The sequence below is a fragment of the Xiphophorus hellerii genome, chromosome 12 (assembly GCF_003331165.1).
Source record: "Xiphophorus hellerii strain 12219 chromosome 12, Xiphophorus_hellerii-4.1, whole genome shotgun sequence".
Lineage (NCBI taxonomy): Eukaryota > Metazoa > Chordata > Actinopteri > Cyprinodontiformes > Poeciliidae > Xiphophorus > Xiphophorus hellerii.
The window spans coordinates 9,876,588-9,901,457 of NC_045683.1; the positions used below are offsets into that span (position 1 = coordinate 9,876,588).

Genomic DNA, 24,870 nt, shown 5'->3' on the forward strand with positions numbered 1-24,870 from the left:
CAATAAAAAACTGGGGTAGTAATGGAGGCCAATGCACCAGAGTGAATACTTTTGTCATACAGTCTCTGACAGAAAGAGAGAAACGAGAAAAATAATCAACCAAATGGAAAGTACCCAGCTCGTTTTATCACATATCTGAATTTCTCCATGTACACTTTATGTAAACTCTGGATTATTATTTTCTTTTAAACCGCTAAGATATCTACCTACAATGATGCGACTGTGACTTCACAAGCAGACAACTGATTAGCATTTTTGTATTCAGATAACAATCCCAGTTTCAGATAAAATCCTCGTGCGTTGTCTGGTTTTCTTAGTGTCCTTTGTTGTCTCACTGAAGTCAACTTCTCAGGACATTCCACTGAAGATTTATGGGGGCTCCATATGGGCTAGAGTGCGACTCATTATGCACGGATGTGACACAAAGAGCAGACATACTGAGTGAGTTTGCTGTGAAAACAAGCGGGATGAGCAGGCTGGATCTGCGCTTTAACCTCCAGGACTTTAAAAGGAACCTTCAACGAGAGCTGCACAAGTTTTAGGGAGATTAACCCATTTGTCAGAGAACTCATCATCATACTGAGTGATGACAGAAAAAGGACAGCGAAAGCAACCATGTGTGCCCAGATGATTGTTCTGCCCGCTGATTAATGCAGACACTTTTGCGTGCCCTTGAATGAAAGACAAGGGACTCGCAAAGTTTCCGCAGCAGCTGGAGAATGTTGGGTTTTGTCCTAATAAGCTTGGAATCCTTTTATCCAAATAGTTTTAGTTTGATGTTCCGAAATAAGAAGACTATGGCCAAACCTGGAGGGGATTCTGGACATCAGATGCTGGAAGTTATTCATGGAGAAAAATGTATCTTAAGAGATAAAACGTTTATGTCAGAAGCTCCAAATAAAATGCATCCCTCTTATACATGTTATCACAAATTACATCAAATACAGCTCTGAAAAAAATTAAGAGACCACTAAAAGTGATCAGTTTCTCTGATTTTACTCCTTATAGGTGTATGTTTGAGTAAAACAAACATTGTTCTTTTATTTTATGACAACATGTCTCCAAAATTAAAAGCAAAAATTGAGTATTTGTGTGAATACTGCAGAAAATGAGAAATGGTCAAACTAACAAAAAAGATACAGTATTTTCAGACCTCAATTTCATATTCATTTAGAAACAATAATAATAATAATAATAATAATAATAATAATAATAATAATAACGTTCTATCTCGTTTTAACTCAGGAAGAGACCAGAAATTAATATTTGGTGGAATAACCATTAGGTTTTCAATGGGGTTCAGTGCAGTGGGCTCTTCATTTTTTCCAGAGCTGTGCATGCTTTTCAAAATGATTGGCACCACTGATAAAATATTTTGAGGAAAAAAAAAAATCTAAATCCTTAAAATAAATGTATCTGTTATTGTATAATATAACAGATGGATGTTAGCGTAAATTTACTAATTTTTATGCTAAATTGTATTTAGCTTAAAAGCACATCTTTAATTTGAGTACATTTATTAAATTTGGAATAAGTCCCACTTTAAGAAATATTGTTTTACAAAAGCATCCCTGCTTGTACAACCTCTTTCAATCACTAAGACGTCATTATTTCTTTTGCAAGGTTTGAGCAGAATCTGAACAAATTTTCCTCCTTAGAGTCCTTGATAGTCTCTCACGGTGTTTTCACGCCGTTAGTTTGTGTACTTTGGTCCAAGTCAGTTGATTAATTTGTTAACTTGTAACTTTTTCGGGTGGTTTGGTTTCTTTTCACACAGATAAAACGCCAAGTGACCGTGGGAACATTCGGTCTGTTTATTGCTCGGATGTGGGAAAACCAACTGTAAATATAGGAAACAGATGGTGTGTTCATCTCGCCACTATTTCATGCAAAATTATCAAAGGAGTTGAATATGGCTTCACGTTTTACAGAAAAGACAAACCGCCATTGTTTATCAGTTTGTTGTACTCTACTGCATCCCACAATGCAATGCACACGTACGGAAAGACATTTGGCTCAAATTTGCACCATATACCTGGTAGACCTGTTTGATTGAGGTCGAATCACGTTTGTATGTGACCAGGCGAAAAATGGGTACCTGTGAAATATATTTTGCAAATCATGTTTTGCTTTAATTTCATGTACCAGTCGTAGTTCTTCTTTTTACCAGAGAAAATGTTTCAATTACATTTATTTTATAGTAATTATTAGGCAACGTAGCAAATATTTCCCGGCCTGTGTGAGTGAAACATGGGTTCAAAAGAAGGGGCCATATGGGAATGTTTGTGGGTTTTATATATGTTCAATATTGCGCATGTGGATTTAATGCAGGGCTGAAATGTGTGCTAGGTGGACCCCACAGATGTTCATATTGCCCGTTCTGAGCCTATGTATACATTTCCCATTAGTCATCCATTTAGGACCCACAGAAAGAGCTTAATTGGGTTCTCCCACATGCTTGACCTTGAGTGGGCTGCACATAAAATGCCTATTTGGCAATAATACAATTTCAGTATCCATTTAGTCCACCAAAACAAATTATATAAGATAATCATATTTGCTCAGTATAGTGAAGAACCTATAGAACAATGATATTCCTGCTGTTGCCTCCGTAAATGTTGCTGCAGAAGAAGCAATCCAGTTTCCTATTAGCTGCAGACAACAATCAGATACACTCGCTGTCTTACACTTAAAATAGATTCTTCCACTTCACTGCCATCTTTGTACCAGTGGTGTAAAAAGAGCATACACAAAAGCAGAGATTGTATCCCTGCATCTAGCCTTGAAGAAGAAGTAGTGAAGCTGAAAAGAGTAACGGCAAACTGCCTTCATGCTGAGCAAAAAGCCTGAACTCCACCCTTAGGATTTCAGTCAAAAAATCTGTCTGAATTCATAAACCCAACATAGACTGAACTAGTAAATCAACAACTTATCTCCACAAACGGAGTAATAACAGTTCATAATATTTAGTCTTTTTTTAACTGGTCCTTTCTGGCTTTTAAGAGAAAAACCTGTTCATTTTCTAAATGACTCATTGTTATTTCCAATGCTAACAGCATCGTTTTTGTTCCTGCTGAGGCAATTGTCTGTGGTTTGGAGAGCTTTGTGGCAAAACAAGTGCTTGCTGTTGAAACAGTAAGTTACCTCGATGACTAACAGAGAGTCAATTTAACCTCAGAAGACTAAAATATTTAATACATGAATAAATGACGTTCACTATTCCCATATTCAGACATAGGCCACTTTATTAGGTACCCCTTGCTGAAAACAGACTGGACCCCATTTGCTTGCTCTGACCTCTGCCATCAACAGATTATTTTTTTCCACACAACTAATACTCAATAGGTATTTTTCTTTAATTAAACCCAAGAGACAGTTATGTGTACAAAATCCACATAACAACAATAAGCCAAAATCTTATCACTCATCACAATAAATGCCCAAATGTAATCAGCACAATAATTTTATACCAAATGTTGCATCCAAAAAGGAACGTCTAATAGCCGCTCACTCAGCTACAGCGCCTGCAATGCTCCTGTCTATGAGAGCAGTTCGTCTGGAGGACTGCCTGCTGCACAGAAGCTCACCAGGAGGAGAGGTTTCCGTCTCCCTCTACAAACCGGAAAAGCTCCAGGGACCACAGCACCCACATCTGAGACCCAGACTCAATGCATCGTCTTCCCAGAATGCCCACTGACACCCCTCCTCTGAGCCCCCATCCAGAGCTCAGAGGGCTTACCAACACACTAAATCCCTTATGTTAAAGTCTTTAAAAACCCGCTGTCTCTTCGGAGACTGACGCTCCGTCACGATCACCTCCGCCAACACAAGCTTGTGTTTCTTCCACAGCCTGAAGAAGGTCTGTTATTATGTTTCTGAGGCAGACGAGTCATAGTATCCATCCTTCGTGTGCACACTAACAAGGATTCCTCTGTCTCAGAGGTCAAAAAGGTCAAAAGAGACAGACCATAAACTGAACTGTATCAGCTGCGTTTACAAGTTGAGGAAAAGGATTACGTCGGTAGAGAAATGCTGAATGGGTATATGAGGGAGAGTTATGGGCCCAGTCATAGGCATAAAATGGTGTGTGTGCTGTTCTGGTGTGTGTGTGTGTGAATGGTGCAGAAAGGGAAGGAGAATGCGAGACCTTTTGACACTCCTAAAATCTTGAGCAGGAACACTGAAGGTTCACAGTCTCCAGACGGTCACAGCTGCTCGACATCTGAACTTCACTGAAAACGTCGCTTCAAATCAGTCAAGATAAAAAATTACATGAAGTTAAGCGATTTATATAAAAAGAAAAGCGATTTTTTTAAAAGACCTGACAACACTTAGGGCTGTCAATGTTAGCACTTTAACGCATGTGATTAATCTTAAACGTTTAACGCGATAATGTTACACAATGCCGATTGATTACATTACCTATTTTAACCTAAAGGCCAGTTTACAATTTCTAAGTTAATATTTGAAACAAAATGATTTCTTTTAAACCTTCCTGAATATAAAAACCTGAAAACAGAGAGGTTTGGTTTGAGACAATAAACCTCTTAAACATTTTTTGAAAACATAAATTTTTACATTTCAATCACTATGCTTTTCAAAGTTCATGATAGTGATTAATCGTAATTAATCACAGCTCTAGACTTTGATTGATCTGATTACACTTTTTAATCAATTGACAGAATTACAATATTATCAGATGCATTATATCTGGAAAGCAAGTTTTCTACCCAATGCTTCAAAAAGATCTCCTGACAATTTATAAAAACTTTAAAGTTGCATATAAACTTACTTGCCACTTTATTAGGTACATCTGTTACTACCTCTGACCGCAGCGGAAGATCACAGCAGCTGAACAAGAAACTGAGGAAAAACACTGCGTGGTCTGATGTTTCCCAAAGCACCACAATTGGATTTATTACAAATAACCTCTCCCAAGAATAAAAATGGGCCAATTTAGATTTGTATTTTGCAATATAACACATTTTATTCTCACAACAATCATAATGTGAAGTTTGGCGTATCCAGAAGAGTATCGGTATCATTGTCAATTGTTTTCAACACAGAAATAAAAGGACAACAGCAGGGTTTTTATCCCATTTAGCCCTCTGAATGCTAATTTAATTCTTCCAGACATGTGATTTGTATCTTGAAAATGCACATTTTCAACATTTTTCAACTAATAAAAATAAAGGAAATTAAAATGTTTTGTTCAGACCCCTTAAAACATGCACCACACTCACAAACACAGTCATTTTTAACATAACAGAGTATTATTCCTCGCTATAAACATTGCTACAAGCATTGTGTGGTGAAATATTAATGAAACAATAAAAGTTTAAGGCTCTTCACATCATTTTTTATAGCACCCGTGCCACTGACGTCAGTTTTTGCATCACAGGCGCCACAAGCTTCCCTGTTCCAAGGCTTTCTAAGCACATTTACTTTACCCCGTGTTCCAACATGTCACTAAAAATACGCCATGATATTGTTAATGTAGAGATTTATGGCTGCATTAGGCGACAGCTTTGTTTGGGTGAAGCAGCACTTTACACTTCTCTACACATTCCACACACCTCTTCGAAGGCCATGGAAGTGAGCAGCTCTTCTTCCACCAGAAAATGAGACAAAAAATACAAAAAAACAAGGGAGACACAACGTGCATGAAGTTCCAACACATGGAGCCAACTGGCATGGCAAAGCCAAGGATAGTACAGCAGGCTGGCTTTTCCGCTATAGCCGCAGCCATTCTCGACCTTAGTGTGCAGAAGAAAATTAGTTCCAGGAGGCATTTCAATTCAGAGAATTTGAGTTTAAAGTTGGTCTTATTTAAAGAATTGACTGTATATCATAAAAACTACCCCAAAAAGTCCTATCTTGTATCTTAAAGTATTGCTAACTTCTTGTGTGCCAAGATCTGATTTGGTGGTTATTTATGTTTCTCCAATATTCCAATCTAATTTCTACAATGCATCAGAAGCAGTTACAGCATAATAGCCTGACACGGTAATGCGACCACCACCATTCTTTAAAGCTGGGAGTGTTCTGGATTCTCCCAAATAAATAACTTTGTTGTTTGTTTGTCTCATGGGTCCATATGATTTCTTCCCAAAAGGAATTGGGTTTGTCTCGGTGGAAAGCTACAATTCCAATCAAACTTGAAGGTGTCAAGTTTTGATACACTCTCAATCCATGTTGATAAAAAAGAACTTGCTACTTTGAGAAAAGTGACACTGATGTTCCAGCATTTTGCAATTTATGACATTCTTGAGGCTGCATGGCTGCACTGTTGCCTTGCAGCGGAGATCCTAGGTTCAAATCCCGGTCTGGTGTATTTTGGCATGTAGTGCGTGTACACGGGTGGGTTCTGTCTGGCTACTTCCTTCCACCATCCAAATACATGACTGTTAGGTTAATTGGTCTCTCTAAATTGCCCTTAAGTGTTAGTGTGTGTGTCCCTGAGTTGCCCTGTGATGGCATAGACATTGAAAGGATTACATTCCTGAGCTTAAGAGGTTTCTGGGTTGTTTGCAAACAGTTTGAGTCAAATGGTTGAAACTTGTTTCCTACAACAGAAAAATAATCCCAAACAAACATTAAAGAACAGATAAATCAGGCTAACATTAAGCTTCAGGAGTGACCTTCCCATAGGCTCTGACTGCAGTCCTATTAAACTGCCCAGACTGAACCAGGAAACTGACTAAAAGAAAGAAACTCTAAGCTGACATCCTCTCTTTATAGCCTGGAGAATCAGGTGAAGACAAATGGTGCATATCGCTGCTTTATGAACGCTTGTTCAAAAGTATTCCACATGATCTTCAGGATCTATGCAACACCTGCTTTCAATTTTGATTCTAAGAAATAGTCTGTAAGAATGTGAATTCTGAAAGAATTCAAGCAGAATATTGTCAAAGGTTTAAATGCCTTAAAGTCTGATTAAAAGCAACTGAAATAGTCTCTTGTGCTGCTTCAAAGACAGAATGCTTGAACACATCAAAACATTGATTTTGAATTAAGTGTGTGCAAACTCTTGCAATGCTGGTAATTCATACGAATCCTTTCATCAAACAGTCAGCAAGAAAGCACATGATGTTGATTTACCAAAACGTTCAAGAACTCCCAATGGCAGCAAGTAGAAACAGGACAACGTTATGCTCAGCCCTGCACAGTAACGTCTAACACATCGAATTTGCTTCATCAAAAAAAAAAAAGCTGCCACAGTTTCAATTACTATAAGATCATGCATATTTTCTCACACACATAAGACTTAGGCACACACTGTTTCACCACTGACCTCGACTGTTAACCCCGAGCAAGACCAGTCATGGTTACAGGGAAACATCAAGCGCAAAATAAATCTCTTCTGATTAACCAGTTTGGGCTTGTTCAGGCAACCAACATCATGAGCCGCATCATTACCGGCTTAGAGAGCAACTCAATTATGGCTCATCCTGACAGCTCTGACAGGAATCGGCTTCCCCTCGTGTGTACATTTGGTGCGACCGGCCCAAACGAGTCGCCAAGAGCGCAACCACAAAGATCGTTCTGACCCGAGATCATGTGGGATTTTCTTTATGTAGCTTCTGGAAACAGGTCACTGTGTTATATTACGAGAAGGAGATTTCCATTACAGATGGTTTCGTTTTATTATAAAATTCCTTGCAAAAGTATTCAAGCAATTAAAGATTTTCACATTTTGTCGCATTGCAACCACAGGCATGCTACTAGAATTTCATGTGATAGACCAAGACAAATTGGTTCATGACAAGTGGAAGGAGAAGAATCCAATGTTTAAAGTGCAACTCTGATAACTGTGACGTAAAGTTGCTTTCAGCTCCACTGACTGAGTTATTTCGAAGTATTTCTCAGCTTTGCAGATTTAGAAACTGACATTTTTGCCCATTCTCCTTCCTGCATTTGGCTGCTCCCAGTCTTGGGGAAAACATAAGAAATCACTACATTTGTTTACTGTAAATTTAGTGTTTATCAGCTGATGTTACTTTCAAATTCTTAAAATAAGACAACACACTCTGTTCTTCAAAATCCAAGTATTTATTTTTCTTTCTTTGTTTCTGCTGTGAGGTTAAAATCAGCAGTCATAACAACACCATCATGATGTACATTAATTACAAATAATGCTAATGATAGTAGGCATGTCACACATAGAGTAGCTTAGGGGGCCCAAAATGAAAATCTGCTCAGGGCCCCAAAAAGGCTTGGACCGGCCCTGATGTGGCTGCTTCTGGTCAGTGCTCTCTTTGCAACTTAAATTTTTTAGATTTTCAAATGATGGCTTAAACAGTAATGTTTACAGGTTGGTATATTGTTGTATAGATTAACGCTACTTTAATCTTCACCACAACTTTGCCTCTGATCTGTCTGCTGTTCATCATTTGCCCTTCCACCTTACAATTATGTGGTACTTTGCTTTGGTCTAGCACACCAAATCTCCATAAATTGAAGCTTGTGCTTATAACTTGACCCCAAAAAAGCACACAAAAGTTCAAGAGGTAGGAATATCTTTGCAAGGACCTGTAGGTGGTATAAAAGTAATTTAGTGCCCCACTGCTACAATCATGCTGTTGCAAAGCCTTGGATAAACGTACGCGTCTGTGTGCGTGTGGGTGTGCTTTTCTGCTTGTGTGGCCGCAGCACAAACTCAGTGATGTTTCTTCCTTCTGGTGAAAAACATTTATTAGACTTCTGCTTGATGCAATTCTGAAGTCTGCCGGGACACTGGAATCTCTCCGGCGTAATCGTTTTAGATGCACTTTCACGAAAGCAAGAGCAGCTGGCTAGCGCTGATAAGATGATGCACGTCTCGGCTGGAGGAGTCAAAGAAAAATCACCACCTGCTGAAGAATTTCTAATAAATGAATAGAGGCTCTAACTTTTTGGTCGCAATAAGATCACAGACGTTCTGTGGGTTCTTGTAACAGATTATCGCGCTTGTCTTGTTCCTCAAAGTAGAAAATCCATTCATATTTAACCAATTCTGCTTGACTAGATTTTTGATCAAATAAAGCAGCATATGTGTTTCATCCTTTAACTTTTGATATTTACATCTACTTAGACATTTTATTTGTGCAGACTAAACATATTAACTCTGTCTATAATACAACCATAACCTGCATTTACACTGATTTATTTCACATCCAGTGAATTATTGTTTTACTGTACAGCAAATGTGGCACAGCTGACTTAAACTAAACATGAACTGGGTTTTTTCTCTCTTTCCCCCCTTCATAGTGTTATGAGGGGAATACCATTGCTTTAAATACTTTGTTAATACATAGGTACACATGGGAGCACTTACGCACTGGCCCAGATGGTGGACCCTCTAATTTGAAATCCAAGGCTATAATTAAGAGACAAAAAAATTAAAAAGGAAAGCACGAGGATTTGCTGCTCCGACATGAAACGCGGCGCAAATTACAGCAAAGAGGAGCGTGGTTTGTGCGGTCATCATTATTAGATATTCACATTAAAAACAAAACGCACTCCGGGAGGATCCGGCAGGGGACTTTGAAGCTCTGCGCACAGACGCAAACAATTTTTCTGCTTTTTTTTCTTTTTGCCCTTCTCCTGCATATTAATCTGAGCTCGGTGGCAAATTAAATGGATAATATCAGATTACTGAGGTTCACTTCTGACTGACCGATGTCTGGATGGTTCAGTGACATTAACAAAAGCCAGCAGCGCAGTGCGGGCTGTGTCGGTGTCATTAAGGAAAGTAGAAATATTCTGCTTCCATCGTTAAAAACTAAAACTGAGAAAAGCTACAGATTGCTTTGAAGTTGTTCAAGGAGAGCAGGTAAACACGCCAGTATGTTGAAGGAAAGTGTGCGTAAAAGGTGAAGTTTTATGTCAAAATCCTTGTCTGATTGATTCAAACTGAAGTCATCATTTTAATGCCATCTAACACACACACACACACATACATTTATGTAATATGTTTCAGAGTTATGCGCGCTAGTTTAATAGGGCTGACTGAGGTGTAGGGGGTCAAGTGATCATCGAAGCGTCCCATCAGATCAGTCACATTCGACTTCCAACTTTATCTCAGCTGATCTTCCTTTGAGCTTTCACTTCAACTTGTAAACATCTTAACCAAACACTTCATCCAGTTCAAACTGGATGACGTGAACCAGCTGCTGATTCTGATTTAAAACCATTATCTTCACGCGTTATGATGTGTGTCATTTCTTTTAGACAGCAGCTTTATCGGCGCGTAAAAAGCATAACTGTCGCATTTCATCTGGCCCAAAAGGAGAGCGGGACAGCTCCACTTACCGCTGTCGAAATGACGAAAAGCCGCCGATGTGATAAAGCCAGCCAGGAAAAGCGCAGAGGTGGCGCTCCAGGAATCCATGGTGTGAGTAAAAAGTCTGAAGCGGCTCTTCCTCTCAGGTGAAGTACAGCCTGATGCGCACGCTGGCGACCGGCTTGCTTGGCTCGCTGCTTGCTTGGCTGGCAGGAGTCTAGGCAAGAGTCGCTTAAAAAAAAAAGTGTCTGAGCGTCACGGCAGGTACTTCAGCTACAATACAACTCTGACACCGCGGAGACGAGAGCAGATAGTAGAAACCAGGGATCCTATTTCCACGCCATGTGACAGGAAATAGGGGCAACGGATTCAACCTGCAGCGCTAAAGAGACAGCAGAGTGGAACTAGGAGGAGGAGGAGTAGGAGGTGGAGAGAGGAAAGAGGGTGGAGGTGCGGAGTTTGGGGAAGTGGGGAGCTGCGGTGCAACAAGCTGCAGGTTCAAGCAAAGAGGGATTTAAAAAATCTTCATTCAGAAATAACCTGATAGTGAAATTTCAATCACTGTAAACCCTAACAATCAGATAAGTAGGTCAAAGGTTTTCAGCCCTTAACTGTTGTTATGTGACTTGTTTTTATATATAATTGTTTGCTTTGTTTTTTAGCAATTTTTGTTTATGTACTGTTTTTGTAACGTGACCTAGGGTTTTTGAAATAAAATATACTATTATTATCATCTTTTGGTTACTGGTGTAATATTGTATGCATAGATGTTTCACACAAAGGCAAGAATGGGCTTAAGGTATGAGCAAGAGACTCCAAAAGACCAAAAATGCTCACTTGTTCATGAATGCAAATATGTTTTTTACTATCTCTTATGATCCTTGATATTGTTAGATGTAAATCAATGCAGATGGACTGTAAAATTCTTTGTCACAAAGTAAAAAACTTGTATTTTACATGTGACCCACCTGTGTCTATGTCCACTTTACCACTTAATACAATCACATAAGTTGCAAAAGAAAAATTTATAACTATAAAACATTTTTAAAAAGAGCTCAAGAGACCAATTTGAGATTATCTGAGCTCTGTGGCATAACTTGAAGAAGTTGGGTACAGTGGTGTACAGGTGGACAGGTATGCTGTGGTTTTAAAGGTACTACTAAGGGATCCAAAATGCGCTAAGGTTTACTGCTGTGACTTATCTTAAGCTTCTTTTGTTGTTACTTTCAGAGACGGCATTTAGCATACCTTGGTCGTAACGCATCGTACGTTGAGCTACCATTACATTTTTATCGTCTTCCACCAGTTTTTCCGTTCTCCTCTGGTCTCTGACGTCAACAATGCATTTTTCGTTCACTCAACTGGATACTTTCTCTTTTTCAGACCGTTTTCTGTAAACCTCACAAATGTTTTTGTGTGAAAATTCAATAGAAATCTGAAATCTTCAGATCAGAAAAGGGGGGTTTAAACAGTGCTATGTTCAAATCGCCTTTCTTCCAGTTTCAGACGGAATATTTGCAAGAAGACTAGACATCTAATTGCACTCAGTTGGTTGATTTTGGCTATTTGAGTTAACCATCAATCGAAGAGGTGTATCCAAAAGAGTCACACCATCAAATCAAAGCAGCAAATGTAGGTCATTGTAATGGAGAATAATAATAATAACACATACATTTCTCTCTCAGCTTTTGAGTCTTGGTGAGGACTCAAACTAATCAAGGTCCATTATATCTGGAAACCCCTGCTGTGTCAGCTATACAGTCAATGCTCAGACAGTCGGTTAAAGCACCCTAAGCAACGCTTTTTAAAAGACACAGAAATGAAAAAGGGGAATGTATGTGAAGAATTTGCACATGATTCTTTCATTGCAGCAGCAGCAAAACAGATTAGAAGGAAAAATACCAGATGAGGACAAAACAGGAAACATACTAGCATTTCTTTGGGAGATAATGAGCTGTTTGTTCCTGCTACTAATCAAAGAATCCACTAATCATAAAACATATTGTCTACTCCTTAACTGGTTCAATGAAATGTTTATCTTATACTTTAAAGACAACTATGATTCAAAAGCGGTTTCGGTTTCAGATACACCTTTTTAAATAGTAACATAAAATATGATTATAAATAATAAATAACACATATATGTCTTTTCTTTCACGCATGTCTGCTTGATGTTTTCTCCTTTCTTTCCCATGCACTGAATCTGATCTGTGGGGAAAACAGCGCCCTCTGGTGTTTCAAACAAGCGCTGCCCAGCGCTGTGAATGAGCTTTTCCAAGCCAAAAGCAGCCACTTATCCCAAAAATAGACTCCCAGTGATGATCTCACCAATCCTGGAGAGTGAAAAAAAATAAATAAATAAATAAGAGGGCTCAACCTTTATTTTGCCAAAACCAAGCTGGTTGAAATGAGGCGCAATGGGAAAGTAATCCAGCCTGACGTGTGCCCTTTTGAGAAATGTAAGTGCATGGCCTTGAGGTATACTGGCTGCTGAAAGCTTTCCTTTTACTGATCTGAAAGACTGTCTCGAAGAGACGATGTTTCTTAAACTGAGGCAGTATTTACTTGGCAGTTTACAAAGATGATACCCAAGTTGTCCAACATTTCTAAAATATCACTGCTGCATAACAGTTAGTTGTCACTCTGGGTATGCATTATTTATCCTATAGGCAATGAAAAAAGAAAAGGAATCTAAAATTATTATACAATGTATGCACGACTTTATTTAAGCTGTCCAAATCTGCTGCATCCACACACAACTAACACGACTATATCCAAAAGTCTTCTAAAAAGGATCAATAACAACAGCTGAGAGCTGATCAGGAACTATTTTAGATTTCAAAAATGGCAGTTACAATATTCTGATTGGCAGTAAGTCAGTGGTTCCAGTTATCTTAGTTTCTAAATGTGCTCTTAGCAATTTAAAAGCATAGAAGTCAACAGCTCAAGTTTAAAACAATTAAGTTCTTTGGCTGTAGTAGAGGAGTTGAAAAAGTAGATAAATATGCCAGCAGATGAAATTGAATCCATCTCTTTAGTTCATCCCTTCAATCTCTGAAAGATGAAGGTGAAGCTGCAATTATGGTGTCACATTTCCTCTTCGAAAAATTTTTATGACCTGACTCAAAGGTCATAACAAAAAGCAAGACACAAGATGTGTGCAAGCGCTATACAATTACAGGTAGTTCATTTAGTCCAAATTAAGTAAGAAATCACAGTTCTAAGTATGAATTGGGAAAGTCCATTAAATCAGCAGAGTATGGTGTGCATGAATGGTGAATGTATGAATAAGGTTGTAATGTGTAAAAAGACATAGCATACCTGTGTCTTTTTAAGGTAGAGCAGAGATGAGTTAGTTGGTAGTCAAGCTTTAAATTCCTGAGGGATCTCACCAAGTCAACACGTGTTTTGTTAAACAAAAACCAACCCCAAAAAACGGAGAAACTTTACATCTAGGAATACCGACACAAAAATCACAGATCAAATTTACTTAACATGCCGTATCATGGGTTACTGCAGTTAGATACAGCCAGATAAATAAATACAAAGTTCTGTAATTTTAGGTTTAGTTTTGTCTGTGTTCTGTTTGTTGTTCATTGTTCCAACAATCCCTGCGTTTCTCTATTTTGTTTTTTTTCCACCTTTTGTTCCCTTGTGGTTTTAACCACGTCATTGAGTGTGCGCCATCGGGTGGGCTTGCTTTGCATATGTCCAGGGTGCATCAGTCAGGCCATTGTCCAGATGGCATTTTCAGATCCACCTGCGGGCGCGGCTGGACACCTACTGCTGCCAAGCAGCTGATAAAAACATAACAGAGATTTTTGGGTTTGCAGATAAAAACAGTGCCACAAATAATAAAAGAAAGTCAAAGAATTGCCAGAATAAATCCTGGTCTGTGTGGACAGTCCCGTGTTTTATCTTATTTTTGCAAATTTACATTGACAGTAGTTGATGAAACATTAATCAGAATTCTCTGACAGTTGATCTCTTATATTGCTTTGCTGGCAAAAGGTTTGTTTACTCTCCATTTAAGGGAAATGGACTCGTTTTCTTCAGTAATTGAGTTTCTTGTGAAGTAATACTGCATATTTTGCTTTTCATAAGTACAGTTTTATTTAAACTTCAGACCTTTAGGTGTTTTTTGCTTTTGCCTTTGAGTTATTCTGTTCAAACCTCAGACACAATTTGACAAAGTTATAGTAGAGTACAAAATTAAATAACTTAAATAACATATTAACATGGTTCATGTGCATTTCTCCTAAATAAATTAAATGCAAATAATTATTTGAGAGCAAATAAAAACATTATCTTTTCTGAGATAGAGTTGAGAAACTGCAATACAAAAATTAACTAAAATTTCAAGACGGAATCTGAAACTAAAGTATCAACAATACCATGCTAACATCAATCAATATTATCAATATTTTGGATTGATAACCCCAATCTGCTTCCTTAACAGCTGTGCTACACCACTGTAATCGTTCAGGTAATCACCTTTCTTTGAATAAAAGCTCCTGGTTATCATTCTGTCCTTGTCACATCCTACTATTGCAGTACACATTTTACAGTTTTGCTATCCTACACGCCACCTGCCATTTTCTTATATTTTATTGTTGAATATGTTGCAACTTTATTTCCAAATTTATTCTACCTGCCTGTGACAGTAACTGACTAGCAAGGCTGCACAAGCAGTCAAGTTTAATTTGCCACGACGCACAGTGAGGAGGACAAGTGGGTTTAAAAAAATCTCCAAAACATGCTGTTATGACACTAGAGCACAGAATACCGTAAGGGGGTCACCAAGTTTCTGTAATAATAATTAGATGCTGATTAGATCTATAGGCCGGCTTCATGTAAACCTAATGTTAACTGTCAGGAATGGTAGAGGATCTATAATGCTGTGTGCTGGTTTTTACTCACCTTGGTTAGGTGTTTTAACCCAAACTTTTTAAAACACCAGAAGATATGTAAAAATCTGGCTACCTCTCACAAAAAAGATGTAGGTGAATAAGCAAATTAGTGTATTCCAGAGCCGACAATAAGATGGACAATTTTTAGACAAAAAATAACAATGAAAATAATTGCATATGTGCTTCTTTAACCTGTCTGATTTTTTTAGTTTATTCTTGGACTTAAATATGGAGCCGAGTTCTTCTTCTTCTGCTGTATTCTCTATTTACGGGAGGGATTTAGTGTGTGTAAATGGGTCTGTCGTCACAAAGAGGAGACTGTGGGCCAGAATGAATATAAACTACTGTGTGTCCATTTGAAAATGCTTTGCAGGATGATAGGCTTCCTTTGTCTCATTTGCTTTCTTTCCCTGTGTGTGTGTGTGTGTGTGCGTGCAGGCGTGTGTGTGTGTGTTCACTCTTTGTGCTTGTCTGTACATGCTGCTTGGCCACATTCCTTGTGGTCCGCCGAAGTTAACGTAATTTTCTTCTTTTCTTTTTTCTCTCTCCAGATAAACCTTGGCACTTCAACACATAGCATTCCGACTCTGACAGTTTGGCAGCTTTACTTAAGGTGAATAAATAAGATGCAACATTTCTTTCACATGCATGTATTTCTTTGCAGGGTGTGTGCAATTTAATTCTATTAGTGAGTCCTCCCTGCTGTGATATGCAAGGTTAAGCTGAAGGTTATGTTGGGAATGCACAGCTAGGATAATTCAGAAAGTATCTGGGTATTCAGATACTTGTTCTTCCAATGAGAGGTTCTGCATGTGTGGCTAATAGGTTAGCCCAGAAGCTTAGACTTCACGAATTCAGAAGCTAAGAATGTGTCCCATAATATGTCTTTATTCTCTCTGGTAATAAGAGTGCTGCCTGAAAATTTAATTTTACTTTTTTTAAAATGATCTTAAAGGTAGAATTATTGTGTTCTTCCAGATATGTTTTTAGCATTGTAGAGCACAAAAAACTAACAATTCATTGGCAAACTGAAAAAAAGTACATATAAGATGGAAAGCAAAGAGCATGTGGTAATAATGAATTATTCATATTCATTATGAATAATTTTTTACAATTCTCTGTTTATGTCCCATCAAACAGTTTGCATTTAAAACTAAATAAATCAACACAACTCCCACACAAACTGATCAATCAATGAGCATTAAAAGGGGGAGTGGTTTATGACACATTTGGACCAGAACTTAAACATACTTGAGGTTTGTCCATCCATTTCAGACGACAATGGATGGAAAAAGTTTTCAAACCTCTGTTAAATATAAATTTTTTATGGAGAAAATCAAAAAGATTATGGTAAAGGCAAAATTTAAAAATCAAAAGCAGTCCGGATATACAGTATAACTATGCACAAAGTTAACCAGCTTTAAATTCAATTTCTAGGTTTGTCTATCAGCATCCGACATCTTGACTTGGAAATATTTAGCTATTTTGTCGTTCCAAAATTTTTCAAGTCTATGAGACTGTGAACATGTCTCTTGTCAATAGTCTTCTTTCAGCTCCTTGCACATTGGATTTAGGTTTCGACTTTGGACAGGCCATTCCAAAACTTTGATTTATTTCAATGAAAGCCATTTTTTTATTGATTTGGACTCCATGTGGTGTTGAAAGCTAAAATCCCTCTTTATCTTCTGCTTTCTAACAGTCCAAACATGTTGTATTTGGAACGGTTTTAATCCACTTCAGCAAAAAACCTATAAAGAAAACAGGAGATTGTTGTCACATAACGAGCACAACGAGTACTTGTTGGATATTGCGTCAGATGTTTCAGTGTTGTTTCAGTCTTGCATTTCCTTCATCAGTTTTGGAAAACCATGTCGATTTTTTTGTCATTGTGGTCTCATATTTTCCCTATTTTCTAAATTGTGAAATTGAATCAGAAAGCGTTTCTACAAAGTATTAGTTTTTGATCTACTTAATCCATATTTTATACCCTCCCAATATAGATCTACTTGTAGACAAACTGTACTGAATAAATGTCACACCGATGACGAAAAAAAATTGGGAAAGATTTCTCATATTTATTTAAGCCTCACAACTCTGACATTTAATCAGAAAGCCACTATGTATTTATTTGAACACTCCAGTAGTAATATCACATTTTTATGTTGCTTTTGATGACGTGAAAATACATATGTATTTTGAGAGATTATTTCAGATTGGCAGCAAAAAAAAGTAAGTATTGTAATGACATTTACTGTCATGTAATATATTTTTTTAATGTGTCAATGAATGCATGATCATTCTCTAATCTGTTTGTCAGTTTTAAAGTTGGCTTGCTATTTTTCCTGTCCCTGATTTAGTAAATGGGAAGCACTAATTTTACATTTGCAGTCAGTTTTCAGAGGTTATCGCTCTTATTCTCAAAAACTCCACTGAGGTTAACAATAACCAAACGTTTTGATGCTCTGGTGACGGTTTTATGGCTGCCAGAAAGAACTCATCTTGGCAGCACATAAAGAGCAGTGGTGAGATTGATGTGTTTCTTTTTATCTATGGATATTCATTATGTCTTAATTATCTGTGATATTACATCATGTTTGGAGGGGGTTTGAGTCTAAACGGTTTGACCAGTGACAAATATATTCTGAATACGCAGCCAAAAGACTCAATGATGTTATTATAAACAAACAAATAGCCATGACAACAAAAAACATGAAAATACCTAACAACATTTTTATCAAAGGCACAGGCAACTAAAGGCCGCAACAGATTTTTAGCTGCTTTAGTCATAACAGAACCCGTGATATGGATCTGATTTTAATCCTTTTAGTGTCCGTAAAATCTTCTATTCAGGCACATAAATGCTTATAATCAGCAGATTTAAAATGAAAGAACATGCTTTTTTAGCCACAACAAATTCTGCATTCATGATTTTATAATACAGTAACTCTTCTGTTTTTTTACCCAAATATGTGATCCATTGGTTATGTTAGGGAAACGGGGGCTCCAATGAGTTTTATGATGCCTGAAGGTGTCTTGTTAATTTGCTCCAACTATTTACACAAATTTTAACAACATAGGAATATCATGCTGAACTTTATTCAGATAAAACAGTTTTGTTCCCCAGAAATGAAACAAAAGTTTTATTCACAGTGAATTGCAACGCAGAACTAAAAACCAGATTACAGTTAAAAAATGCACTCAGGATTTAATCCATAAAGACAAATTCTGTGGTCTACTCAAATTGACATTTTTGGTCATAATGATAAATTTTTACATTTTTAGGAAAAAGAGGAATGCTTGCAAACCTGAGAATACAAAGTGGAGTACAGGGTGGCAGCATCATGATGTGGAGTGGTGCACTTGAAAGAATAGATGGCATCATGAGTGAAGTACATGGAAACACTGAAGCAACATCTCAAGATATCATCTAGAAAGTTCGATTTTATCCAAATGGGTTTTCCAAATGGACAATGACTTGAAGCATACCGTCTACTTAGTTACAAAGAGGCCTAGGAACAACAAAGTCAAGTTTATAAATGCCTACCACAAAGCCCTAATCTCAGTCTCATAAAAAAAATTGTGCATGTGTGTGTGAGCAAGGCAGTTACACTGGTTTGGTCAGCAGGAATGGGCCAAAATTTCAGCAAGCTACAGTTAGAAACTTGTGGTAAAATACCACATCTGAGCAAAGTGGGAGTGTTTAAAATGCAATGGTGCAGCAAATGGTGGTGGCAAAACTGTTTGTCCTCTAAACTTTATGTGAAAATCTCAATATTCAGCTGGTGAGAGATGCTGTTTTTAACGCTACCATAATGAAAAAAGGGGCTGTGATTTTTCACTCATAAAGAAAAAAACATTTGAGGTTTCTCTCCTTTTGGCAGATATGTGAAAGACAGATTTCCTCTCTGTCTTTGAAATGAATCCTAAGTCCCTGTGTGATGCGGGGATAATTTTCTCCTTTGCCAAAATAATCACTTGTTTCATTACATTAATTAAAACCATAACACCTTGGCAGACACAATGACTCAGAAGTTCTTGTGTCTTCTCCTATGGGGAAACATAGTGAGTCAAAGTGATTACTCAACCAAAGCATCTGCTTGCTGTTTGAAGTCTGTTCACCCTCTGAACGGCCACATCAGTGTCTATATAATGCAGATCATTTGTGGTTTCATAACCAACACAAAAGCTACCACTGTGTCACTTGGTGACCCCAGCAAACGCTACTCATCTTGACAAATCGCTGCCTCTGGCCCTTTTTCTACCGTAACCGCCGCCACCATCTCTGAACTTTCAGCCCCTACGCACACACACCTGTGCAGGCCCCTGAGCTTACCTGTGTTCAAAGCCAAGATAAAAGCTGACGCGTACACCCAGCCACCTGCATTTAACCAGCAGCCTCTGGAACGGCACGACCCCCTCCACCTCCACTGACATACACTGCAGTCATCTATCTTACTCAGCCTCCTGGGTCTCTAATTATGCACCGGGTGGGTGACTCCCTCTGGAATGTTTATTGTAACATCGTTTAGCTTTATCCTCTGTAAAAGATTAAAAAAGGGAACATTTAAACAAATGCAGAAGGAGAGAGGTGGATTGGACAATTTTTTATGCTCATCAAAAAGCGTCTCTCACAATTGGTCTGTAAACAATGAACACTTAAATTTAACTTGGGGAAATCTGGATAAAGATTTCCAGTTAAATTAACACACTAATTTAACTGGTGGTACATCCATCTTATCTGCTCAACTTCAAAAAATGTGTCCAACCGACAGAGCTGGGCAGAGTACCCAAAAATTGTATTTAAGTAAGAGTAACACAACTTCAACATACTGACTACTACTTCATGTAAAAAGTAGCTGTCCACGAAATTACTCAAGTAATATTTTAAAAAGTATTTAGCAAACAGAAGATAAAAAAACTTGTTCAAAACATAAATTAATATTTTAAATTACACAATCAAATGGATCAAAACATAAAAGTCATGTGAAAATATTGGTATTTTAAAGACTAAAATGGAAATCATTCATATAAATTCTATAATTAAGAAATAACAAAACCAGACAAGTCATTATTTCTTTTAATGCAGGACTTATTAAATTTTAACAAAAACTGCAGGTGATTGTCTGTGTCTGGTGATTTTTTAGTTAAAACATGTTTGCTCTTCATTTAGTGCAGTTAGAGTGGGTAGAGAAACAAATTTTACTCAAGTAAGAGAAGCAATTCTTCATAATAAAATTACTCAAGTAAAAAGTACGGCGTAGTAAAAATACTCCTAAAAGTTTTTTGTTTTTTTTCCCCCAAAAGGTTGCTCAAATAAATGCAACTCACTACTTACTACAAACTCTGCCAACTGGCAGTGTTTTTCAAAAAACACTTTGGGTTTTTTGTGTTTGTTTGTGTGTTTTGGGTGTAACATATCCAGAACTTAGAAAATACTTTCCTGGAATTTACAGGTCATTTCCCTTTAAGTACAAGCATAAAATCCCACTCTGTCCTCACAGCAACTTAGAACATGTAGGGAAAATGCCAGGTTAAAACTTATCTCACCATAAAGTTCACAAAGGTAAGCGCTACATTCTGATGAATAACGTAGTCCAGGGAAAGTACCTTGTAGTTTGTGTGAAAGTAACCTGCATGTCCCAGAAAAGCAACCTGTAAATTCAAGGAAATAACTGAATAAGTTACAAAAAAAGTTCAATGTGGGTTCCAGGATAGCATGCTACAAGTTTGAGGTAAGCAACCTGAAACAACGCTGTAAGTTGTAATAAAATAACCTTAAGGCTCCAGTAAAGTAAGCTGTTACTTCTGTAGAAAGTACATTGAAAGTTTCAGAAAAGTGCCTTGTAGGTTCTAAGAGTGTAGTCTGTAAAGTCCAGAAAACAATACTGTAAGTTCTTTGAAAGTACCCTTTACATACTAGTATAATATAAGTTGTTAGTTTTGCGGAAAATACCTTCCAAATTCAAGGAAAGGACTCTTGGTTCCCGCAAAGTAGTATGTGACGCCACTCCATTTATGTTTACATTTTGTGAAGACGGAAGTTGCGCTAAGTGTCTTCTTCAGAGGTTTTTCTGTCATTTCCTTCATGAGTTCTTTGTGCAGCGCCACCACAGGCGAGGGGTGGAACAGGTTCTTCAAAAGGTTCCAATTGTTTTACACAGTGCAGCGTGACAGCAAACTGGACCCGCTGAAAAATGTAACAAATGTTGCATTTTTGGTCCGCAATTAAACCGAGTCTACCGCACTAGCAGGAGTAAAAAAAAAAAAACTCTTAGTTTCAGTAAAATTATTCCATTTGAGAATTTAGAGTGTAAGATGATAAGTCAGCAATTGTTATAGTAAACAAGGATAATGTGGAACAAACCAAAATAAATGTGCAGATCCAACTTGTACGTAATGTTAACGAGAGAAAAAAAATTCTAAGGTCTAGAGGATCCAAATGTGAACAAATCCACTTTGATTCTTCTGATCCACTTCTCTGTAGAAATGGAGCAATATTTCACAAGAAGAAATGACAACCAGACGGATGTTTTTTAAAATTTGAAATGTTCTCCTTACACAGCAAAGTGGCCTTCATTTTAGCCTCTAGCTGTTCGTGCTACTCTCAACTTATTCATCAGTCACAAAGTGCAAACACAGCGAAGCCTCAAAGATTTATAGGAAACCCAAAAACCAAACCTAAAGTATACTATTTCTTATAAACCACAGTTTGGTTTCTGCATAAGTAATCAATCCCATTTAAGAAAATCATGTCAAATTGACTGATGCAGTTGGTTTAAGGTTTATTTAAAGAAGAAACGGGAGTACAAAAGAAAAAGCACAGGACTGTTATTAAATGTAATTAATTGGATTTAACACAATCTATGCTCCACAACAGAAATATTGAATTACACATAAAAATGTAATTTCTATGAATTTACAGGAACAACAACTTTCTGAACAGCATGACGAAGTACTACCTACTGTATCTGCGTATGGTATAACAGCAGCACTACGGCTCAAAGGAAAGCTCTCCAAAGGGTTGTGAATACAGCCCAAAAAATCACTGGCTGCCCTCTCCCCTCACTGGAGGACCTGCACAGCGACCGCTGTCTAAGGAAAGCACAACACATCACAAAGGACACTTCTCACCCCGGACATTCTCTGTTCACACTGCTGCCTTCAGGCAGAAGATACAGAGCAATCGGAACAAGAACCAACCGTCTCAGAGACAGTTTTTACCCGACAGCAATAACAAAACTAAATGCAATCGAAAACAACCATTAATCATCATGAATGATGTATGTGAGAATGTGGCTGTTCTTATTTTTTGGGGGGTTTTTTGTTGTTTTTTTTACCAGTTATTTGTTAATTCTTACATTGTGTGTGAATTGTGAGACAGTTATTTTTTGTTTTTAAGCATATGCACTGACTGGTGGCGCCTTTTGAATTTCGTTGTCCTTGTGACAATGACAATAAAGATTTATCTTATCTTACTGTATAAACCCAATATTTTCTTACTTTGCCTAAAAATTAGGTAATTGTTAGCTGGAGATTAGATGCTCTTTGCTTAAGTTTTAACTCATTGTAAAATGCAGTTCTGTAAGGCCTTTTTAAAGTGTGAGGCAGATCTCAATAGGGGACTTCAAGCACTTTCAGGAAGAGAATTGAAGAGCAGGATCTAAATTCATGCAGGAGGCAGGAAGCAGATGGATGAAACTAAAAATTTTACTAAAATAAAAGGAAAGGTAAAATCCTTAAGTCCAGGAAATCAAAAAAACTAAACCACACAGAAAATGCAATGAAAATGGTTGCAATAAGAGGAGGATCTGCCCAACTGAAAGGTATTTAAGTTGGAAAATTCCTGTTTGAAGAACCCAAACTTGTCAGAATACTTACTTGTTTTGCATTTTTAATAAATCAGATGTTAATTAATAGTTTATGACAAAATAATAATTAATGAAAGGAACTAAAAAGGAAAACTTAGGAAAGTTTTATTAAAACAATAATACAATTCATATGAAATATAGTATCTTTTCTGAACTAATTGTATTTCTCTTGTATAGCATTAGATAAAGGGGAGATAACCTTTATCCCCCCTTTATCTTACTGCTTGGCAACAGTAAGGACTGTCTGCCAAGCTGCATTATGTCTCCGTGGCAACCAGCTGCTTTAGTGCTTAACAGGTGGGGGTGATCCCCATGAGTTTTATGACTACATCAGGTTTGAATTAGACATTCAATCAGCTACAAATCTTTTCAGTGCTCCACAATCTCTGTTCTCACCCACAAAGAGTTCTATGCGTTCCTATACAGCGATCTGCTTTAGCATCTGGCCATTTAATTTAGCTCCTCATTTACAAGAAGATAATGTTTCCTGTAACAAAAGAAGCTACTGGAAACATGCAGTCCTGTGACAGACCTAAGTCAACTATCATTCCTTTATATTTTTCTTCCAAAAAACGAGATTTTTAAAAAAATCACAGGAATTGAAGGCTAAATAACTTTCTGGATAATGTTTTTACTAAGGTCACTTTAGTCTATCAGGACACGTAGCATAAAGGGATTAACAAATGTTTTATAAACAAGTAAAGAACGAGGCTTTAATTGGGTTTTTTGTTGCTTAGGAACCAGTTCGTACCAGGCGTTGCATACCTCAGGTCCTACTTCAGGTCTTTACAGGACTTGCTGAACACATGGTTTCTGATAACTTTGATCTGATGGACATATTTTTTTTTAAAGTTGACATTAAAGTATCTTCAGAGGGTCTGGAGAACTCGCTGATCAAGTCTGATATAAAGAGGAAGTTGATTTCCATCAGAAGAAGCCAGAGGTGCTTTATTCTTCCCCAACATTTCTTTGACTTGTAATAATTTTTAATGACTTTTTAGAATTTTGTGAATCACTCGTGGTTTGGGGTGCTTAACCAACCCGCCAGATTTTAAATGCAAAATGAACCGGAGACAATGTGACTGATGTTGGTGACTGTATGGCTCTGATTCAGAAATTATTTGCAAAACCGCATTCATTGTATTCAAAATCTGTGAACGGTTAACATGAAGAACTGACTGACCTTTTGTGACAGATTTACTGCACATAATAAAAATAAAAAATACAGTGGGTCTTGTTTGGATGAATCCATCAAAGATGTAGCTGCAAGCCAGAAGAGTGCCAGTGATTACCGCCGTGACGTCCACAGCCACTACAGCAGCTTGTGAGAATCAGCCTGTGATGGAACTTTGTTGTGGTCCGACTGCGACAGCACAACTGAGTCACAGGACGGTAAACGAACATTTAAAACATCTGCTTGGGCAACAGCATTGACCCGATTGACACACGAGGCAAAAAGAACCCATAAAAGATTGCAGTGTTTCTTTACGTTTGGAAGTAATGCATGCTCTCTTCAGGGTTATTATGGACACTTCAAAGTATAACAGAAAGTGGTTTCTACGCTCAGTCAACCTCAATTCAAATGCTCTTTTTTAACACAAACAAAGCCAAGGTTTTTGGGGTTTTTTTAGTTACACTGAGGCCAGACTTGTCTTTACACTGTTGCCTCTTCTCTTCCATGTCAAACCCTAAGAATCAGGAAAACATCCTGAGATCAGCGTTTCTTTTCATTTTGTCCACCGAAGGGAAGCAGTAAGAGAACCACAATCCACCATGCGTGTAATGTAAACTGCTGATGAAAAACACACTTTCGAGAATGCTTGGCTTG

At 37.6% G+C, this 24,870-nt stretch overlaps 1 protein-coding gene across 2 annotated transcripts in view; it reads right to left on the minus strand.

The window, feature by feature from the left end:
• Nucleotides 1-10,655, minus strand: part of kremen1 (kringle containing transmembrane protein 1) — a 78,032-nt gene extending 67,377 nt beyond the window's left edge. For both annotated transcript variants that reach the window (XM_032579469.1, XM_032579468.1), the window contains exon 1: nt 10,294-10,655. In XM_032579469.1, coding sequence (XP_032435360.1) covers nt 10,294-10,372 — 79 coding nt within the window. In that variant the 5' untranslated portion in view covers nt 10,373-10,655. The remainder of the gene's footprint in view (nt 1-10,293) is intronic.
• Nucleotides 10,656-24,870: the final 14,215 nt, after the last annotated feature.